We start from the raw sequence: 23,036 nt of genomic DNA, 5'->3' as shown, positions 1-23,036 counted from the left end.
TTTGGAACTGATAGGCTTGTTTTCATACACCTAGGTAGTCCTAATTGGTGTTGTGTCAAATCGTTTAATCCTTAACATGCTAACCACAGGGAAAGTTGAAATGTATAATTACTCTTATGGACCGCAATGGCTTTGTAAAATTTGTAAAACGGATGCCATCGTGGCGAATTTTAAAATCACCATATAACTCTGTAGGGTAGCTTAAGAGGTCTTAAGGTCAAATCGAGGTCACAAGGAGACGGAAACGCCATCTTCCTCAAAGCCCTCGAAGTTTGCATGCTTGTGTGATCTTGGGTAGTGATTGAAATCGGCTGCATTTGGCGCATTTCAACCACAGCGTTCTCCTACTTTTTTTGGGTGACATTTTTTCACCACAAAAATGCCGCCAACGATACAGAGTGGAGACAGGAGCGATCGCGAGAGAAAGTAAGTGGGTTGTATTTGTTATGGAGGTTTATTTTCGACAAACGTGATGCGCACGCACTGTGTATGTATTGTCGCAATTACATGTACATTCTGTCTCCGTACATCATGTGCATGTTCATACGGCGAGCAGAACATGAAGGAAGTTGGTGTCTTGCGCGGAATACAGCGCGACGTTAGTTTTTCTAAATGTGTTCACTTTAAAAACCTTGGTCGTGAGATAGACATGAGCATTGGTTGAATATTTTCAACTTTGTAGGTGACAGTTTTGGATGAAGTTTAATTGCAGGGGAATTGGTTTTGAGAAGAAATGACTTTCGGGGCAAAGAGGGTTTTGGATCGAGGTGGTTTTGGTGCGAAATGGAAATGTCTGGCAATCCAAGCTGGCATTGCATGGCTTGTACCTTCTACCTCTACTCAAATTGCTGCAGTTCTGTAACCCACTACTTTCCCTGGCACCCCACCACTCTAGCCCTGTGTACCTAGCTCTGCATGGCAGGGCTGTGTGTTACCGGCGTTATACGGCCTCCCACCACAGCCCTGCAGACTGATATAGATATAGATATAGATATGTTCTTTTGTTAGCAAGGCTGATTTTCGCCTGAGTGTTTATGGGTTGAATGAGATTAACAATGGCGGCAGATACGAACGCTTCCCTCGCATAGAGAGAGAAAAGTAGGCTTTGCGTAAGTTTACAAGTGCGGCTGGGCACATTGTGTACCTAGGCGAGGTGGGTGTGCCTCGAAAACGAAGATCAATGCAAGTTTTGAATTCGAAATCGGCTGTTTTCGGCGGAGAAACTGCCCGCCGTATTTCTGAGGAGCCACCAGTGGTTTTTTCTATATCAGTCTGCAGGGCTGTGGTTGGAGGCCGTACAACGCCGGTAACACACAGCCCTGCCATGGAGAGCTACTGCGTACCCTGCTGTGTGTTCCTGGCGTTATACGTCCTCCCACCCACGGTCCCACCACAACCCTGCTGACTCTCATAGGAAAATTTCCAATTTGGAAAAACTACCTTTTCTAACTATTTTCAGCCGATTTATTTTCCGCTCTATGCATACCTGAATAATCAGTGGCTCACAGACTGCAAAAAAATTTGCTCTCGTGAGGTCCCAAACCATTAGTTCACCAGTGATTCACAGTCAAGGGCCCAGTGGCTGGCCATTAGCAAGATATGACCGGCCACTATACCCTTGACAGTGAATCAAAAATAGTCAGGGCTGTGGTGGGAGGCCATATAATACTGGGAACACACAGCATGGTATGCAGGGGTACCCACATCTAATATCACCAGGTAAAGTTTTGGGCTACAGAACTACGGAAAGGCTTACACTCTACAGGCAGTACAGTGCAACATCGTGAACGGGAAGACTTCAATAGCTTATAGGCTATTAGGGCCCCATGTTTCTTTTTTTAGATTGGATATTCCATGGAGGTATTACACAAGACCTCCCCATGAATAAACCACTACTATGTGATTGATTATCATCAACACTATAACTAATGTAGGATTTAATGAGTTTCCTATAAGGAAGCCCCACTTTTAAATGATTTCAGCTAGAGAGGGCTTAAAGGAAGTGTTTCATCTTAGAGATGACACAAAACAATCATGTAGTTGTACACATAGTGTAGTGTCCCAGTATATTTTGGGGATTTATTTTAGAGTAGAAATGGCCTTGATAAAACTGGAAGAACAATTTCTTAGTGTACATGCAAGTTTATATTGTCTAAAACAAAAACAGCATTTTCAAAATAGAGGCAAGGCCAGACTTTTATTACCATGTTTACCAAGACTTGCAAGATGCTTCCTTCAATAGTCAGGAACAATAGATTACACACCAGACCTCACAGTAACTAACAACTATGGCCAACTCTTTACTTAGTAATGACAGAAAGCTATTGATTTATAAACACCAAAACAAAGAAGAATACAGTCTTGAAAACAAGAATTGATAATATTTGTGTTTTAAATTCAAATCATCATATATATAAATCATTTATAGATAAATTTTAACTGTTATTTTTCTATTACCAACTAATCTGTTCTGTCATAGTAAGTGTTGGTGCAAAGTGAGTTATCTTATTTGACCACAGAATTCTATAAAATTCAAGCTGAAGTTGAATTCATGTAATATTAGACAGTTGTGATAAATATATTACATGGTGATTCTGTTTGCTTTCAGGTCACGTAGCACTGGTCCAGGAAGGTAAGTGTTTCATAAATAACATAATAGTGAGAGGCATATGATGAAAAGGGCAGATATCTGTGATGATATTCAGTACATTTTGTGCAGTAGTTCTGTTAACAGCCCCTGTACCTAAATGACCTTTTCCTACTTACTATTAGTAAACACAGCACAGTCCATCCTGTATACATCTATGGTGCAATTTTTGTGTTATCTCCGTTGTTGTAATCTGAAAATACAATAATAATTCCAAACTGACAGTGTACGTTCTCTCAGCTGAACAATACAGTTTTTCTGATGAAGACCATGAGAGAAATACATACACGATTTTTGTCAACTACTTTATGACAACATTAAGATCTCGATGAATTGATTATTTGTATACTGTATGTAGGCTTGGCACTGAATGTATGCAGTTCTTTTTAATTAATCTCTTTCTTTCGTATTACTTTAGGTCAGATTTGGTCTGTCGAGTGAAATACTGCAATAATCTTCCTGATATTCCGTTTGATCCCAAATTCATCACATACCCCTTTGAACCCAACCGGTTTGTCCAGTACAATGCTACCTCATTGGAAAGGGCCTACAAACATGAATTACTCACAGAACACGATCTTGGAGTGACAATTGACCTCATCAATCCAGACACATACAAGATAGATCCAAATGGTAAGTGAAGCTGTAAAGCATGCAGTTGTTTTGGGTGTAAGAGCGCCCTCACATGCTGAGAGCTCCAACAAGGAAAGCCCTACCTTCTTTATCATACATGTTTTTAAGTCTGAACATAAGTGATTTATTCATAAGTAATGTACTCAACACCTGTAACTCAAAATGTACTAAAATTGAGAGGCTTACATCTTTGGATAGACAGGCATGAAAGGAAGACTACTGATGTGTTATGCAGATTTTCCAGGTGATGACACATTCTGGCTTGAGGAGTGTTACAAAAAATCTAACTTGCTTCCAAAGAGTACAGGCAAGCCAACAGTTTTAAAGCTGAACGCAAATAATTGTTTCTTTTTTGAAGGGATAGAGCTCTAAATACTCACCCGAAAAGTAACAGTGTGTATGTAGTTCTCTCTGTGCAAGATATGTTGTGTATACGTTGTGACTAATAGTCAATGTTCACATTTGAAAAGGTATTCGAAATATAATGACAATTTCTGTTATAGTCCTTCACAATCATAATTTCCAAAAGCTCACTTACTTTTCTTGTCCATTTGCCTGTTGTACAGCTGTTCTTGATCCAGCAGATGAAAAACTCTTAGAAGAAGAAATTTCAACACCAGGCGATTCAAAGAGGTATGTAAACTTCACCTATACCACTGTTACTGCATCTCTGTCTGTTCTGTAAAGCTAACCTTTGTGTATTGAGTCACTTTTCTGCTTCATTCAGAGATTGCTGTTGTCTTTCCATCCAGGTCGAGGCGACATGCAAAGTCTGTGTCCTGGCTAAGGAAGACTGAATACATATCAACAGAATACAACAGATTTACACACAGCAGTGAGAAAGCTGAAACAAAGTAAGTGAACCTACATACCATACAGGTTCAAGCATAGGAACATGCTTTCACTGCCACAAAATATAATTTTTCCTGAAAACTCCACTCAAACTACCTTGTTCATGAAATCCCTCTTGAAATTACATACATGAATGAAAATTTGATTTGTTTGTGCATTTGATCTTCTGATAAGTCTTAATTTTAAGGACTTTCAGCTGTCACCATCCAAGTACCTATTGAAACAATGGAATGATCCATTTGTCAATAGCGTCATTGACCAATCTACTGCGAAGTAGGATAGAAATATAATTTACCTTGTAGGTTGGTATTTTTGAGTTATGCGCAAGAATCAAGCAAACATAAATATTACTACTTGACAATGCAACCTTCACAGATATCGAAACCGATCATACAAGTTTCAAAGTATACTGAAAGAGAGTCAGTATGCTGTGCTATAGAGCAATGATATTTTTAGATGTGCAGGTATAAGAAAAATTGTTCACTTGCTTAGTTTTCTGGACGTGCCCTAAGGATGATTTCCTTTTCTTTCAGGGTTGGTGCAAGTTTACGAAAACAGTTTGCAGATGAAGATCTTTACAAGGTGAGGTTTTGTAAAAAGATTATGCAAATTTTTGTCATCACAATGCATATTTATTTATCCTGCATTGAGGTTTTGTATTTTAGAATCTCGGAGACTAGAGAAAATTATGCTTTTCTGTTATTTATCAGCATAACTATACTTACTGAACAAGAAAGAGAAGAATATTGCATTATTAATGTTAAAAAAGCTGAATGTTTTAATGCTTATCTACAAGACACTGTGTAGTACAATGGGATGTTGATAAATCTTGGTGCATTCAAGAGGAAATGCTCATGCAGAACAAAAACTGCCAGTTTCTACTTCTGAAACAATTGTAGTGTACCTTTGCTTTTTGTTTATTTTACAAAACATTGCCTTCAAAAATGGAGATTGAAATACAAATTGTAATAGAGTATAGTACATTTTATATGCAACGGCTTGAGACTAGAAAATTTACATTTCATGAGATGTCCATTCGTTCATTTCTACACAAACTAAAGACCCATGGTACACACACTTAGCACAAATCTTGGGAAGTGAATTCAGCTGGACTTCAAACAAATTTAACTTGGCTTGAGCAACATGCGCCTGTCAGCACTGTAAAGCATAATTGAATGCTTGTCGATAGGGCAATTACAGGTACATCCCTTCACATCCAGAGTTGCATACAACCCTGATGCTTTCATTAAGGATAAAAGGACTCAAACAAGGAAAATTGGGATGAAAGAATTAACATTAGTACAGTAGTGGTTAAGATGTTTGATTTTTTTACTCACATTTGGTGTACCAATGTTCGTATAAGCTGAATCAGTTCATTTGCATCTGATTTGCATGTCTGTATATTTGTGGGATTTTTTTAATGCATACTCTCAACCTTGATCATGAGGTGACAATGAAGCTCAAGATGGCTTTCTTTATTGGTACTGTTGTTTTGCACTGTCAAACCATTATCTTTCAGTTGAGTGATTGGTCCTTTGATTTGAAGCTAATGGCTGCAAGGCTACGAACTTGTTGTCTGAGATACAAATGAGGGCGCTATATCACCAGTTCAGGTTTCTGCAGAGATTCCATCAATTTCCATTGTGATAGGAAATTACTTGCAATGTCACTGAAAGTTCAAATTGTAATTTATCTTCTTTTTCCTGTATTTTCACAACAGGACCGTGACAGTCAGATTGCTGCTATTGAGAAAACCTTTGAAATGGCCAAACAACCAGTAAGTGAGATTTGTTTCCATGGTCGTGGAAAATATAAATTTCTCTTTCCCTTGTTTCCTGTAACTTCTTCAGTCTTATCAACAGAATTGAATCTTGCAGGTGGCAAATTCATCTTCTCAACAACAATGTACAAGAATTTTCATTTCGCATATTATTGTGGTTTTCCAGGAATAATCAGTTTCTGCCATTCTTCCATTTATGTAAAAGTACAGACTACCCATCTGTGGCAGTATTTTTTGCCCGTTTGTAAACTTCAGTCTTTTCAGTCATTAATTTTAACAAATAGTCGGCTGCATTTATGAAAAAAAAGGACCTTACCCTAAAAAAATTGCTACAAAAGGTTTCTCAACGGTTTTCTATAGAGTCAAATGTGCTTAATAACATACTAAAAGTCTACCAAAATCTGACCACCGGAAACGTGTCATTTTCAAGATGGCGTCCAAAATGGCCGCCATATACTTAAAATGGCCATAACTACTTAAATATTAAAGCTAGACTAGTGATGTCTGTGTCTACCACCATGTTTTGGTGGTTTAGGAATCCAGGTACCATATCTAGATTATAGGAAAGTGATCATAAGTCCCATAATATGCATATTTATACATGTATTAAAAATAATCACTGTCATATTCTTCATCCAGAACTTAATTGTTGCTTATGTAGATTTTCACAATTTCTGAGGTTAGGTAGTAAAGGGAAAGCAACGCCACATATCGTTCATATTTGGATTGTTTGCGTTTTGTGTATGAAAATGTGTATAATATGAGTGCATTTCATGTTTGGCTGTTTTATGTAAAATGTTGCTTAGCCATGGTTAAACGTACCCGTAATCTACGTGTCTTGATGTTACTCCGCACAGAAGCGGAGAGACTAGTGTGACACTGCGATCCTTTGGCGCTACGTTTCGAAAACAGAGTTTTCTTCATCAGTCGCTTAAAATTCATTCTTGACTGGTGAGACGTGTTGAATGGTTGATTGTTTTTATTTGGTAGTATGTTGTTCCACATACGTTTGTTGTTCAAGTAGGGAAGCTAGAGTGTCTACTGTTTGGTCTTGTTGTGTTTGTGTAGGTTCGTGTGAACCTTAGTTCGAGCTGTTGTCGCTTTTGTGAAGTCTGGCGCTTATACGTGTATCGCCTATATTTCTGTTCCTTCTATATGCGATTATTGGTTGATTTTGGAACAGTTTTTTTAAGTGTTTCGTCTTTTTCAAGTTCACTCCAGTTTTTCTGTCAGGGCTTGCTTGATTTTTGTCGTTTCGATGTACGGGCTATATGTTGTTATGAAGACTACTGTATTGTTGGTGGCGTTCTTTCTTTCTTTTTGTTGTTCAAGCTGTCTTTTTCTGCTTTTATGATCTGTTTCTCTGATAATGCGTTCTATTTCATTTTTAGCTTGTATTTGGTATGTATATATATACCAAAAAGAGCTTATATGGTGATTCGGTGGCGTCTGTATGTCTGTATGTATGTATGTAGGTATGTGGGTCACATAATGTATGTGCGAATGTATGTCCGTCACACGCAAAAGCTTCCATACCGCCAAAGCTACCATCTCAGTATTTGGTGTACAAGTAGATGCAGAGGTTTAGATGTGATGCTGTTCAAATGAACACGTCAGTGTCAAAAACTTGCAAATGCGGTGAGAAAAAGGGAAATCCTGCAAATGTGCAGGAGTGGTGGCATGCCAGGTAGATACAGGTAGATGCAGGGGTTGAGATGCGACGTTGTTCAAATGAACATGTCAGTGTCAAAAATGTGCAAATGAGGTAAGAAAAAGGATTATCCTGCAAATGTGCAGCAGTGGTGGCATGCCAGTGACTGAAACAGGCTACTCCACTGACCTTAAGTCATTTCCTGTCATTGTTTATGAACTGTTACATACTAACAGACCTGATCAAACTAAGAGGGACTTTCTGTTTCTGCTATGCATGTTGCTAAAGTTGACCTCCAGTACCTAAAATTTCAGACCTTATTTACTTTTGTCATTCTTGTTTTTCTGGTTTAAATATTTCTTGTTGTTTTTCTGGTTGTACTGTGCAGAAATCATTGTCATAACATCAACGTAGAATTTTCCTGCATTGAACAGATAGAAACAACACTTATTGTTGATCTTTGGTACCCATACTGGTATGTTCCAATTCTGTTCAAATATGAGCGACACCGTATGATTGCGGTTTTTTATATTGTCGGTCTTGTAATTTTTCACTAAATTGTGTGACTTTCTGTGTAAAATCGGCTTCCTTGTTGCATGTTCTGATGTGTCGTAATGTTTCACCTTTGATAAGACCTTTAAATGTTGCTGCCGTATGACATGATTTTCTTTGTAAGAACTGGAATGTATCTATTGGTTTTATGTGTGCCTTGTTGTCGAGAATGTTCTTTTTGTTGTATCGACGACCTTTGTAGATAGTCAGGTCTAAATATGTGATTTCTTGAGAGGAGCTTTCAAACGAAAATTTGAAAGTAGGATGCATGTTGTTGATGTTTGATATGAATTCATTGAATTCGTGTTGTGTTCCGATGAAAGTCAGAAAAACATCGTCCCTGAACCTCAGCCAGGTCGGTATTTGTTGTTTGTGTTTCTCTTTATTCTCATTTCTGTCTCGTAAAATGATATCTGCATAGATCATCCCATATTTGCCGGTAGAATTCATCGTTGAATTCAAATGTTTTGTTTTTTTAAGTATTGTTAGCAGAGCTATCATGTATTTCGTTGCTTGCTGCTTGATTATGTAATTGTTTGATGATCTTTGATAACTGCACAACACCCATTCAAAATGAACTACAAATGGATCCCACATACAACTGAGAACTCAAAGCTATAAAATTATTTGGAAGCGACAAAATTGGCTATTGTTTACACACCTATTCAAAACGCAAACATGACACATACAGAAAAATAGCGTTGAAAACGCTATCGAAAAGCAAGAAGATAACACCTCAAACCGTTTGATAAAGGACGGGGGGCCGGCAGTTTTAAACACTGATGATTACATAAGAGAATGCCAATATCAACTTAGTGATCAACGATGTACACAAAATTGGCAATAGATGACACAAACACTACAATAGAAGACATACACAATCTCACAACAGAAATGTACAATGGAAAACATATTGACTATCCCATATGAATATTTGAATCCAGTCAATAGAAAAATAAGAAAACCACTTTGGTACCTTCTACCGAAATACATAAAATGCCGACACCAGGAACTAAGCTCGTAGGGCGGCCAATTATAAGTGGAAGCGCCAGTCCAATATTTCACATACCAGAATTCATTGACCACTTTCTCAAACAAATCGTCAAGAAACAGCCAAATACATGTACATCAAAGATACAACAGACTTTATACGGAAAATTAGGACAATCAAAGTACCGGCCAATGCGACATTAGTAACAATAGATGTTATTTCAATGTACACAAATACACCAAATAATGAGGCAGTTGAATCAGTCGGCAGAGCATTAAATCAGGAAGGATCATCAAACAATTACATAATCAAGCAGCCACCAACGAAATACATGATAGCTCTGCTAGAAATAATCTTAAAAACAACATTTGAATTCAACGATGAATTCTACCGGCAAATATGGGATGCTCTATGGGGTCTCTCTCGTCTCCGGAAATAGCAGATATTACATTTCACGAGACAGAAATGAGAATAATACAGAAACACAAACAACAAATACCGACCTTGCTGAGGTTCAGGGACGATGTTTTTCTGATTTTCATCGGAACACAACACGAACTCAATGAATTTATATCAAACATCAACAAAATGCATCCTACTTTCAAATTTTTGTTTGAAAGCTCCTTTCAAGAAATCACATATTTAGACCTGACTATCTACAAAGGTCGTCGATACAACAAAAAGAACATTCTCGACACCAAGACACACACAAACCAATAGATACATTCCAGTTTTACAAAGAAACTCATGCCATCCGACAGCAGCATTTAAAGGTCTGATCAAGGGTGAAACATTACGATACATCAGAACATGCAACAAGGAAGCCGATTTACACAGAAAGTCACACAATTTAGTGAAAAATTACAAGACCAACGATATAAAAATAAAATAGAAATCATTATCAGAGAAACAGATCATAAAAGCAAAAAAGACAGCTTGGACAACAAAAAGAAAGAAAGAACGCCACAAACAATACAGTAGTCTTCATAACAACATATAGCCCGTACATCGAAACGACAAGAATCAAGCAAGCCCTGACAGAAAACTGGAGTGTACTTGAAAAAGACGAAACACTAAAAACACTTCCAAAATCAACCAATAATCGCATATAGAAGGAACAGAAATATAGGCGATACACGTATAAGCGCCAGACTTCACAAAAACTACAATAGCTCGAACTAAGGTTCACACGAACCTACACAAACACAACAAGACCAAACAGTAGACACTCTAGCTTCCCTACTTGAACAACAAATGTATGCGGAACAACATACTACCAAATAAAAACAATCAACCATTCAACACGTCTCACTTGTCAAGAATGAATTTAAGCGACTGATGAAGAAAACTCTGTTTTCGAAACGTAGCACCAAAGGATCGCAGTGTCACACTAGTTTCTCTCGCTCCAGTGCGGAGTAACATCAAGACACGTAGATTACGGGTACGTTTAACCATGGCTAAGCAACATTTTACATAAAACAGCCAAACATGAGATGCACTCATATTATACACAATTTCATACACAAAACGCAAACAATCCATTTTATATGAACGATGTATGGAGTTGCTTTCCCTTTACTACCTAACCTCGGGAATTGGGAAAATCCACATAAGCAACACGTTCCGGATGAAGAATATGACAATGATTATTTTTAATACATGTATAAATATGCATATTATGGGACTTATGATCACTTTACTATAATCTAGATATGGTACCTGGATTCCTAAACCACCAAAACATGGTGATAGACACAGACATCACTAGTCTAGCTTTAATATTTAAGTAGTTATGGCCATTTTAAGTATATGGCGGCCATTTTGGACGCCATCTTGAAAATGACACGTTTCCGGTGGTCAAATTTTGGTAGACTTTTAGTATGTTATTCAGCACATTTGACTCTATAGAAAACCGTTGAGAAACCTTTTGTAGCAATTTTTTTGGAGTCGAACCATATTTTCAGCCGACTAAAACAAGACTGCAAGTATATTTAAATGAATGAATGGATAATGTCCTTTGTATCATGCTAATATCACAAGCCTTGTAAACTGACAGGTTTCATTTTATTTCAGATTCTTCAGCACTACAGTAAACCTCATGTCACTCCGGTTGAAACTTACCCAGTCTGCCCAGACTTTGATGTAAGTTGAATCATTTGTTATTCATTTGTACATGCCTTTTGGTCTGTGTTTTTTTTTTTGCCTGTGTTTTTTCTCGTGACAAGTCAGTTTGCTAGAAGTTTACAGATACTGGGCATCTGTAAACCTTGGATGAATCACAGTCCCTCCAGTCACAGAACTGTTTAAACCCCTATTCGATTCCCGTCTGCTTTCATTGATATGGCATTTCCAGTGATGAAAGGTATTTTCAGGAAATGTCCTTGAAAATAAAAGAGGGCGGTAAGGTTCTTGTATCTGCTGTTAAAGGAACTCATGAGTGATTAGTCCCCACGGACACCGTCCGGGGGGACTTATAGGTTTGGTCATGTCCGTGCGTGTGTGCGTGCGTGTGTCCGTGCGTGCGTGCGTCTGTGCGTCCGTCTGTCCGTCCGTTCACGCAGATATCTCTGAGATGCCTGGAGCGATTTCATTCAAACTTGATACAAGGATTACTTCATATGTCATACAGATGCACGTCAATTTGTTTTGTGATACGATCCAATATGGCCGCCAGGCGGCCATTTTATTACGATTTTTTCATGTACAGAGCCATAACTCAGGCATGTTCCAACCGATTTTATTCAAAGTTGGTACAAGGACATTGACCAATGTCATAGATATGCACGTCAATTTGTTTTGTGATACGATCCAATATGGCTGCCAGGCGGCCATTTTATTACGATTTTTTCACGTACAGAGCCATTACTCAGGCATGTTTCGACCGATTTTATTCAGAGTTGGTACAAGGACATTGACCAATGACATAGATATGCACGTCAATTTGTTTTGTGATACGATCCAAAATGGCTGCCAGGCGGCCATTTTATTACGATTTTTTCATGTACAGAGCCATTACTCAGGCACGTTTCAACCGATTTTATTCAAAGTTGGTACAAGCTTATTGACAAATGTCATAGCTGTGCACGGCAATTTGTTTTGTGATACGATCCAAAATGGCCGCTGTGCGGCCATTTTATTAGGATTTTTTTCATGTACAGAGCCATTACTCAGGCACGTTTCAACCGATTTTATTCAAAGTTGGTACAAGGACATTGACCTATGTCATACATATGCACGTCAATCTGTTTTGTGATATGATCCAATATGGCCGCCAGGCGGCCATTTTATTACGATTTTTTCATGTACAGAGCCATTTCTCAGGCATATTTGCATGTTTCGACCAATTTTATTCAAAGTTGGTACAAGGACATCGACCAATGTCATAGCTATGCACATCAATTTGTTTTGTGATGCGATCCTTTATGGCCACTGTGCGACCATTTTGCTACAATTTTTTCATGTCCAGAACCATAACTCAGACATGTATCAAGTGAATTTATTCAAAAGTATTTTTATCACAGACCTAATGAAGAGGACTCTATCCTCTCTGAGGACCTGTAATCAAAATACCCATTAACAAGTGGGGACTGTGTCATCAACGATGACTTGTTTTGATTCAAGTTTCCTGGTGGTCATTTTTTATGAAATCATATGGAAATCAAAACAAACCCGATAAGTTTAGCATTTTGTTGAAATTTGGCAGCTATCTTAATCCCAATGATATAAACAATTTTGTCTTGTGTTGTTATTTTGCAGCTTTGGATACATCCATGTGCTCAAGTCATCTTTGACAGTGACCCAGCCGTCAAGGACAAACCAGTTGTTCATCAAGTTGAAGAGATGTCACAAGCCATGATCAGGTAGAATCAATGATATGTTGATAGTCCCGATAGAAGAGACCTACTTAAGGTTGCATTTCACCGTTTGACATCATCTCTTGCATGAATACCCTGCAGATGTATTCATTATCACCTAAACTTGCTCTTTTTCTTGCATTGGGCAGAGGTATGGTAGATGAAAGCGGAGAGCAATTTGTAGGTTACTTCCTGCCAACTGAGGAGACGAAGAAAAAGAGGAAACGTGACTTTGAAGAGGACACTGACTATGTACCAGAGGAAGAGTAAGTTTATGACCCTCTATTCCTGCCTGGTCTATCTGTTGTTATCAGCTCAAGTTGATTTGTTAAACCAGTGAATAATATATTTTTTCCCATAACACAGTTTACCTAACTTGATTTTTTCAAAAAGTTATTTAACTCTTATCCTGCCAAGTTTATATGTCACCATCATGTCAAGTAGGTTAAAAACCAGTTTTTCCTGTATAAAGATTTTCAGCCCAAATTGACTGTATCACAACAGGTATTTAAATGATGAGATTGAACTCCCGAAACATATTGAAGATTTTCACTGACTTGTTTTGCAACACAGCCATATCTGAAGATACTGAATCCTGCAGACTTGGCCTTATAGCATGTGTCACAGGCACTCATATGGTTACTCTGACTTTACCTTAAAATGATTACTGTTTTGTGGAGGATAAGAGGTTTTGGAATTTTATGATAGTTATTCAGTTGTCTTGTGTTTACAATAGTTAACAAAGGTAGAACTTTGGTGTCTGTAATTCTCTAGCAGTGTTGGTATATTTGCAATCCAAATCAGTTACATCAGTTTGAAATTAAAAATCTCCCTATCTGTTGTAGAATGTGTGCATACAAGACCTTGCAAAAAATATTGGTAATTTGGCATATAACATTGAAGTTTTTAGAGTTCATATGTAGGATGCAATTGCTGAGAAATTGCAAGATGCAGAAAAGTTTCATAAATACCGATTATTGTGATCTATAATCTAGCAATGTTAGACTATGGTCCATAGCAGCTTATCAGTTTTATGTGTTTCATCACAGATATGAATACAAGATGGTGAGGGAATACAACTGGAATGTGAAAAACAAAGCAACCAAAGGATATGAAGAAAACTACTTCTTTGTTCTCAGACCTGAAGGATTTTACTACAATGAGCTGGAAACAAGGTATGCAATAAATGAACCGTATTCTGATCATGTAATATTTTTGTACTAAATAAAATCAAATATATCAAAATATTTCTATCAGGTTGAATGCCAGTAAGTACATCTGTATTCCTTTTGAAAAGTTAAAATTTGTCATGTATCAAAGAATGAAACTCATTTAACCGGAAAAAAGTTTACTGTCCAGTTCCATATGTATTCAAGTATTTTAATGCATGTCCATGTAGTGCACACAATGTTTTCCCATCCCAAGTTGATCTGTGATTAAAGTCTTTCATTCCTGTTTTATTTCTTTTGATACAGAGTTCGACTAAGTAAAAGAAGAGCCAAGGGTGGGATGGTGGCTGGAAATTCACAGCTGGTCGTCAAACATCGTGACTTGATGGAGCAAGAAAGAGCACAGCAGGTTAGATTACTTTGGCTGCTTTTCCATTCGTCATTTTAAAGTAGAGCAAGTTCACTGAAATTTTTACAAACTAAACAAATTTAACCACTAAAGAACAACGACAATGACAAAAAAAGTCCAGTCCTCAATAAGATTACAAATTTAGCACATCATGCTTCTGTAATCAGTATATTTGCCTATAAATGGCGCCCTCTGTAACTAAGATATATCACTTGTAGATCTAAGATAATTCTATAATTTGTAAACATGATGTTGACTTAATCTATACATTGAACACAACCAGCTCAGTATAGGTGTGTTCCTCAACAAAATCATAATCTTCCGGACTTGTTCCCTGCAATCTTTATGGCTCTTGTCAGAGAAATTCGCTTTGACATTTTACATAATTCTGTCAGTGCAGATTTTGATGCATAATGGATGCCCACAGGATATTCTATGTAGCTTTGTCTTCTGGCCTTGGCACTGAACCAATGAAATACTTTGTTGTCACAGGAGGGCAGACTAATGCAGTTGGAGCCTGCAATGCAAGAGGAAGAAGATGCAGAAATTGAAGAGGAGGAAGAGGAGATGGAAGCAGAGGGTGAGGGTGAGGTAGAAGTTGAGGAGGAAGAAGAAAGAGAGGTTGACGAAGATGAAGAAAGTAAAGAAATTGCAAGTGAAGCAGAAGGTAAGATTTGAACTACTGTTATGAGTTTGTTACCCATATTTCCAACTTTGACACAGCAAGTAAAATGCTTAGACTATCCCATCATGCAGTTGGAAAGAAAGGTTTTGGTTTGAATAATCCTTTCACATATAACAGTGTTTCACCTACCTCCCTGCCTTTTCCTTTTTTCCCCAAAATGCAAGCTTTTTAATAGAAATTTGTAACTTGAAATCTTCAAGGTGAACTTTAAAAGTTTTTAGCCCTCTTCTAACTTATGCTATTCTTCGTCCGGAGAAAACTGAAGTGTTTTGAAATAATATTTATAAAGAAAGAAATCTTTGGTGTCTAGGGTTAAATAATCAATTTCTAACATGAAATTATGCACTGTAGCATAAATTCATTAAGATTCGAGTATTTTTCTCATCCAAGAAAAACTGCTGACAGCTACACAGATGGTGGGTCAAAGTTCACATCAATGAAACCATAGCAATGGTTGTGTAAGTGATCCACTGGATAGAAAATCTGATGCATTGAAATGAAGTATTTGTATGCACTTGATGTTCAGGTTAAAGGGGGAAAAATTAAAACAGAAAAGTAGAAACTTGAACATGATATTTTCAGCTTCTCTAGTAAATGCAATATACTTGACATTCGGTATCGCCTTAATCGCATCAATTAACGATCCATGAGTGTATTGAAAATGTTCATACAATATATATGAAACAAATACCTCAGAACCCCAAATTTGAATGAAACATTTTAGACATTCCTCCATTTTATGATTGAAGTTTAGATGCTGGTGAAAATTTTGTTCAACAAAGCTCTTGGCATTCAGGAGAGGTCATTATGATAAAAGAATATGAATCTTAATAGAGAAGTCCCTGTCAGGTTATATCAAAGTTCTGCATAGCAGTCAGTATTTATGTCAGTTCTTGTCTTTTGTAGACAGTAATTTTCATTACAATCAGTGATTTTGACTAGTATTGATCAGCTCCAAATGAAATCTGAATTACTGTACCCAGCCTAGGGCTTGTCTGAATTACCCAGCCTGCAGCCTGAGGCTTGATGTAATCAAAGTTCAGAGGGTAACTTGCTTCCTTTCTGCAGAGCTACAGTCTCATCAATCTCTGAACAAGAAGGCTTCATTTCCAGCTTTCCAGCTTTCAAAGAGCAGTCTGTTGCAAATTTGAGATTTAACATCAACTGCAAATATCCATGAAAGTATGGAGTCTGACTATTTCCATTGCATTTGCTTTAACTTGTGTCGTGATCATGCCATTGTTTGGAAAGGTTGGCAAGTAGCAATACAGAGGGGTAACGTTAGATAGAGTTCTACCCTTTACCTTGTTATGATAATCCTGTCATACCCTGTTTTCTGTGTGATAGGGACTTTCTTTTAAGGGAAATGGGATCTTCTAAGGTTAACACAGTCTGTGGGAAGTGTTGCAACATTCTAAGTAGAGAGTTCTCTGGCAATGTGTAGCTGCTCAGAAGGTTATATCTGATTGGTAGATTGTCATTATTTACAGAAACATAAAGAGTCTTAAACTAGGGATATTCTTTAATTCATTGGCTGTTTGACAATAATTCAATAAGAACAATGATTTTCAGCCAACCTATTTGCTAAAAGTAAAAGCTTCCGAGATGCTGCACATTTAAGAGAATGTTCAGTGTCCCAATATCTTTACATGTTGAATGGGAAGGACAACTCTTAAACACCGTAACCAGTGATCACTTCATTGAAATAAATATTTCCTTTATCCCTGTGAATAAACAGAGAGTGGTAGTGAGAAAGAGGCCAGTGAAGGAGAGGAACAAAACGAAAGTGGACAGGAGGTCAACGAAGAAGCCGCCAGTGAGAATGAAGAAGAAAGTGGGAGTGAGAAGGGTGAGGAATCAGGCAGCAGTAGTAGCAGCAGTGAGAGTGAAAGTGAAGAAGAAGAAAGGCGAAATGAAGAGGAGATCTTTGGAAGTGCCAGTGAGAGTGAAGAAGATGAAGGAGAAGCTAAGAGTGACTCTGAAGACAGTGATTGAATGGATATCACATGATATCTTCGAATGTCACATGAAGACTGCATGGTATCCTGTGAATATTACATGAACACCACATGGTAACCTATGTATGCCACATGAACCCCACATGATATCCTGTGAATGTAACATGAACAGCGCATAATATCCTATGAATGTCACATGGATACACCACATAATATCTTGTGAATACCATGTCCTTTTAATTGTCCTGAGAATTCCAAATGATGATGATTGATATTTCATGATGCAAAGGCCACAGACAACCACATGTCAATAATTTCAACTTGGCTACAGATATCTTGATTGTGGGACATGTGACAGGTCTTTGAACAATTTTCACAGGTAGAAGGATGTCTACCATAGTGCTTGAGAAGAGTGACCATTCAGACTGTACATATTTTTAAACTGTTGTATATTCAGAAATCTTTTCATTCAACCATGATAATACTGCCTGTAGCTGAATGTATCCACAGACGTAGCTGAAAGGGAATACTACAAATAGTGAAGTGTACACTTGATTCATTATCTATTTGGCTTTGCAAGACCTGTGATAAAGATTTTGTTAGTATTCCGGTCGTAATTCAGTTCAGATGTGAAACCAAGTCCAACTGGTTGATCAAGATCCGATGTGTAAAGATAACTGCCACATGGACCTTCAGAATGTCATTTTTGATACTTTTTTCCAACCAGCTCAGTCTCTACAAAAATTGAACTGCTCCTTTATTCTTGTGGTAAGATATAACCTTTGAACTTATCAGTATGTACTAACCTAATTATTGAACTCAGTTCAATAAGTATGTGAAAAATTTGCCGGCATCAAGGAGAACTCGTCTGTGTGGTACTGTCTTCAATGACACAGTGGAACTAATTATAGTTCATCTTGAGTATAAACCTATGTCATGCTTTGAATCATGCTGATATTATTACAAGGGTCATCAGTTGTTTCATAGCGGGAAGAATGTCCTCAAGTTAAAGTTTACTAAGACACATTTTAGAGAGTGGAAGCGAAAGACACAAGTTTATTTTTTAAGCGTAGTTTCCAAATCGACCATAACTTTTCTTGATGTGGTAAGTAACATGAAAATAATGAATAAAATATTTCACAAACATATGGATGTCATGGTATTTTTCTTACTTATGTTATTCTAGAAACATTCAATAAAATTTCAGTGAAAAAAGTCAAATGTAATATGGCAAGAATTTTCCTGGAAACTGTACATTGTGTAGATTACAGCGAGACATGTAACATTAAATATATGAATGAAATCAGCAGTTATTTATGGAGAGCGTTGTAGAGAGCTAGAACATTCAGATGCAGGCATCACTGGATATACATACATACTCAAATATTGTTATCAGTGTTTTGGCATGAAAGGCAACTTTATTGGGTTTGCTAATATGAACCTGTCACCCCAGGCAGTTATGTGGAAAAAGATCTATTGTAAACAGGAGATAAATCTGTCCCATATTTCGAACTTTGTCAAGGTTCCGTAATGACATCACTGTATATTACTAATCACATACTGCATCAAACCACATATGACAGAGATGAAAACAGGAAAACTAACTCCAATTTCTGAAATGGCTTTATGAATGTCATTCATGAATTTTCAATAACACTACAGATACAATTGGTCCTAAAAATGATCTCGTCATCTGAAATCCTGATAAAATCTGGGAAAAGGCAGCATGTCTGCAGACTGCCTGAATCACCTGCAGAGCAGGAAAAGACCTGCTCAGAAGTACTTGTACCAACATCAAATTAAAGATATCACCCTGCCAACCTGCCTTGAAACTTAGAACACAGGCCACATATTTACACCATGAAATGACTATACCTAGTAATTTTATTTGAAAAGAATTAAATAAAATTGGGATTTTGTGTAGGACTGTTTAATAATCACAATCAGTAAAATATATCACATGTAATACGGATATTGAGTGTCCCTTTGCTACAATTTAAATTGAATTTTACACAAGTCCATGATATATTAATCTCTAAAGATAATCTCAGTTTAGCTCTTTTTAAGTACATTTTTCGTTTGAGTTGTACAAACATGGTGTGAAACTGCAATATGAAATGTATTATGGCATTTTTGAAAATTGGTTAGGCAACAGATATAGACAAATACGAGAAATAGGATGTTGACCCGATAGGACACAATTTAGAAATGAATCTACAAACACAGAGTCACAAAACCAAGACTTGCAGATTCAAAAGATGCAAGAACTAATAAATCATTCATAACATGCTAGTTTCATTTCAGATATTCCTTTTTGTCTCAATTTACTTTTCCTCATGGGTGAAAACCTAATATGATTTGTGAGGAAAGACTGAATTAAAAAGAGAGGGCGGAAATTGGTGCATGCAAATATGCCACAAGGAAAATACTACAAAGATGAGTCAGAGACGACACCACCTGCTGTAATCTGAGTTCATAAAGTGCTACCTATGCAGTCATTTCAATATTCTTTGGGGAAATTATGGGAAAAATTCCAAATGAATATGCCTGAAATTGGTTCAACTAACGCAAAACAGATTTAGCATATTACATTTAGATTTATTTAATATCTGACAAAAACATTTTGCACGAGATGTTGGTTTCTTGTTTTAGCAAGTACATTTATATACACAGATACAGGCCCCTTAAATAGCCTTGAGTAAGCAGCAATAAATAACGCAGGGAATAGCTTTGGTGAACAAAGAGAGTAAAGAGGCAACACACACAAATTGTCAAAGCAAATAATCTGTCAAGAAATTCACTTAAATATAACAGTATGTAGCTCTTGAGTTAAAAGAGATCTCATGCACATTTGAAGTAGTTTAAAATGTTGAACCCAGCATCAGCATTCTGTTACTTATTTGACATTTTGCCCAATTTAGAATGGTTACTGCAATACCTTCTGTGTAACGATCTTTGACAATGTTTTTCATCAAAAAAATTTCGCAGCATGAAAAAAAATCTTAGTCAATGTACAGCAAGCCCAGCAGGTGATATTTCTGAGTTAAATAGCATGTGCTTAAAGTAAAACATTTCTGGCCACAGAACCAAGGAATATTGATTTAACAGACTTTATTGTGTGTAACCAGTTTATGAAAAAGAGGTGCTTAACCCCTCTCCTTAAACTAAGTATCAGTCTTTACACTAGTAAATAAGACATAAAATTTTCAATCCCTTGCAGAGGATATGCAAGTAAGTAATATACGTTTCACAGACTACACAATGCATCATTACAAGCACACACTGTGGGTAACCTGTGAATTGATATTATGATAAGACGTCATGCAAATTTTAGCCGTGGGTAGAGCTTCAATGCCTGGCATGTTTAATCCAAAGGAAGTAAAGGTGACGTAATAAGTATAATTAGTGCAAAGTAAAGAACATTAAGTTTGCATTACAACTGCCAAGTTAAATAAGAAATATTAAATTATATTTGCGTACTTTGAATAACAAGCAACCAAACGGCCAATAGAGCTCCCTTGGTTTTGTAGAGAATAACTATTTGTGAGACATGTTGATGAAGGTGGAAATCTTTGATAGCTCATTTCAGGATAGCCTGACCAAAAAAGGCAAAAATAGCTGCAAAAATACACAATTGAAGATTTCATCATAATTTGAACATGTCACATTAAGATCATCCCTGAGAACATGTCTACCAAATATCAGAGCTATCAGATGAGCAGTTTTGAACACATTTTTTTGACCAGAAATGGCAAAAATTGCCCCCAAAATACAAATTGTAGATTAATCATGATTTCAACATATAACATTAAGATAATTGCTAAGAGCCTGCATACCAAATATTAAAGCTATCAGATGAGTAGTTTTTGAGGAACAAATTTTTGACCAAAAATGGCAAAAATTGTCTTAAAAATACAAATTTGCATATTTCATCACAATTTGAACAAATCTGACTAAGGTCAATCCTGGGGACCTGTACTCCAAATATTAAAGGAGTCAGACCAGCTGTTTTGAAGAAGCTTGGAATGTTACAAGTTGACAGACACCTCCACATATCCACCTATCATATAAGTTCCAGTTAGCTGACAGTGGACCTAAAAAGTAACACAAACAGGTCAATAGACTTCTGATGTAGCACATCATTTTAGGCATGGAAGCAGCTATTGTATCAAAGAAAATTCAATTAGTTGGAAAAAATTATCTATCATTAAGATCTAAGTGCTCAAATATGACATCTAATATTTCATTTAAACATGGCATCAATGGTAACCAGCATATTGACCACAATGGAAATAACAGAAATGTATTCCTGGCCATAAACACAATAGGTACCGTCATACATTAAATGCAATATCTTAATTTATTTGCCATATTTACTGTACTCTCAGTGGATTAAGTTACTAGATTTGATGTGGATTTTCCAATATGTTTGGATCAAAGCCAATCATTATTACCACCTGTTCAAAGTGTGCAGTTCATTATGAGACCTCCCCGAGAGCGGCGCCATCGGGTCGTCGCGCACCAGGCGGGATTCCGACTTAGAGGCGTTCAGTCGTAAGCCCCCAGAGTGCAACGGACAAACTCAAAATTACAAGAGAAATATCTAACAGAAAACTACTTAATCAAGCATTTTTTGTAAAGAGATGTCTCGATGATGACCAACTATTACAGATTAAACAAAATTTCTGTAACCTAAAAATGGTCTCCAAATTATGCTGCTCTTTTTCTTTCTGTCGTAGCCACTAGGGATTTTGATGGGACTGGAATACCAATAACAATAATAAAGAATAACTAGAACTAGCTCTGAAAAACTTAAAATGGCAACTGAAAATGAAAATCAGTCAAGCGAATGAAAAGGGCACTTTACAAAGTTACCATGTTGTGTTGTGAAATTAAATGATTGGTTCATGTGGTTCCTGATGTTTCTCAGCAAAGATTGATAAATTGGAAATAGCATTGTAGACATAATAGGTGGTTTTCAGAAAGACAGAGTCCCGCATGGGTCACTTTTCATTTCATTTACTACAAAATAAATAAAATTCATATAGTGGGGTGAGTCACAATTTCAAACCCAAAAGATTGATGTCAGATGGGTTTTAGAAGGATCAAATATGGGGAAAAGAGCTTCACTATCGTCAGATAGTTTGCATTGGTTCTGTGCCAAAGTTTGAGGTAGAAACAAAACATTTCTTATGACCATGTGCACGAAAGGCAAAGGACTACTTGATATTGAAAGAAGTAAAATGAAAGCCATGATATCTAAATTGGAAATAGCATTGTAGACATAGTAGGTGGTTTTCAGAAAGACTGAAATTTGATACTTTTTGCACTCATTGACGTCCATTTTCATACAATTCTATCTAGCTTGTGATAAAACATCATGCAAATTTTAGCTGTGGGTAGAGCTGCAATATGTCTGACATGCCTTAATCCCAAAAAAAATCGAAGATGAAGTTTAATATAATTAGTGAAAAAAAATAAAGAACATTAGGTTTACATTACAACTACCCACTTAAATAGGAAATATTAAATGATATTTACATGCTTGGAATAAGGAGTAACACAAACGGGTTGTGTAATAAGACAAGTGAAGTACCACATCATTTTAAGCATGGAAGCAGCTATATTGTGTCAAAGAAAATTAAGTTTGATGGAAATAATTATCTATCTTCAAGATCTACTGAAATCTGACATCTACTATTCTACTGAACATGGTATCTACAGTAACCAGCATATTGACCAGAGTGGAAATGTATTCCTGGTGATAATCAGAATTGTAACAGTCATACGGTAGAAGCAATATCTTCATTTATTTGCAATGTTTACTGTACTCTCAATAGATCAAGTTACTAGAT

General features: G+C 36.8%; 1 protein-coding gene across 1 annotated transcript; it reads left to right on the top strand.

Annotated features, from left to right (window-relative positions):
- Positions 1-7: 7 nt before the first annotated feature.
- LOC139149176 (RNA polymerase II-associated factor 1 homolog) lies at positions 8-18,327 on the top strand. The gene is made up of 14 exons (XM_070720747.1): positions 8-426; positions 2,609-2,632; positions 3,066-3,280; positions 3,847-3,913; positions 4,033-4,134; positions 4,666-4,714; positions 5,853-5,909; positions 11,180-11,248; positions 12,863-12,966; positions 13,110-13,226; positions 14,010-14,135; positions 14,436-14,538; positions 15,031-15,205; positions 16,962-18,327. The coding sequence occupies exons 1-14, from the start codon at positions 380-382 to the stop codon at positions 17,216-17,218; spliced, it is 1,512 nt and encodes a 503-aa protein (XP_070576848.1). The 5' UTR covers positions 8-379; the 3' UTR covers positions 17,219-18,327.
- Positions 18,328-23,036: the final 4,709 nt, after the last annotated feature.

This window comes from Ptychodera flava, chromosome 14 (assembly GCF_041260155.1).
Source record: "Ptychodera flava strain L36383 chromosome 14, AS_Pfla_20210202, whole genome shotgun sequence".
Lineage (NCBI taxonomy): Eukaryota > Metazoa > Hemichordata > Enteropneusta > Ptychoderidae > Ptychodera > Ptychodera flava.
Note: the sequence above shows the minus strand (reverse complement) of the source record. Positions and strands in the feature narration are given on the sequence as shown.

Excerpts from the sequence above, each read along its gene's own strand:
- LOC139149176 (XM_070720747.1), top strand. The coding sequence starts at position 380 with ATGCCGCCAACGATACAGAGTGGAGACAGGAGCGATCGCGAGAGAAA. Across the intron at positions 5,910-11,179 it reads TTGAAATGGCCAAACAACCA|ATTCTTCAGCACTACAGTAA; the intron begins GTAAGTGAGATT and ends ATTTTATTTCAG. Across the intron at positions 13,227-14,009 it reads GACTATGTACCAGAGGAAGA|ATATGAATACAAGATGGTGA; the intron begins GTAAGTTTATGA and ends GTTTCATCACAG.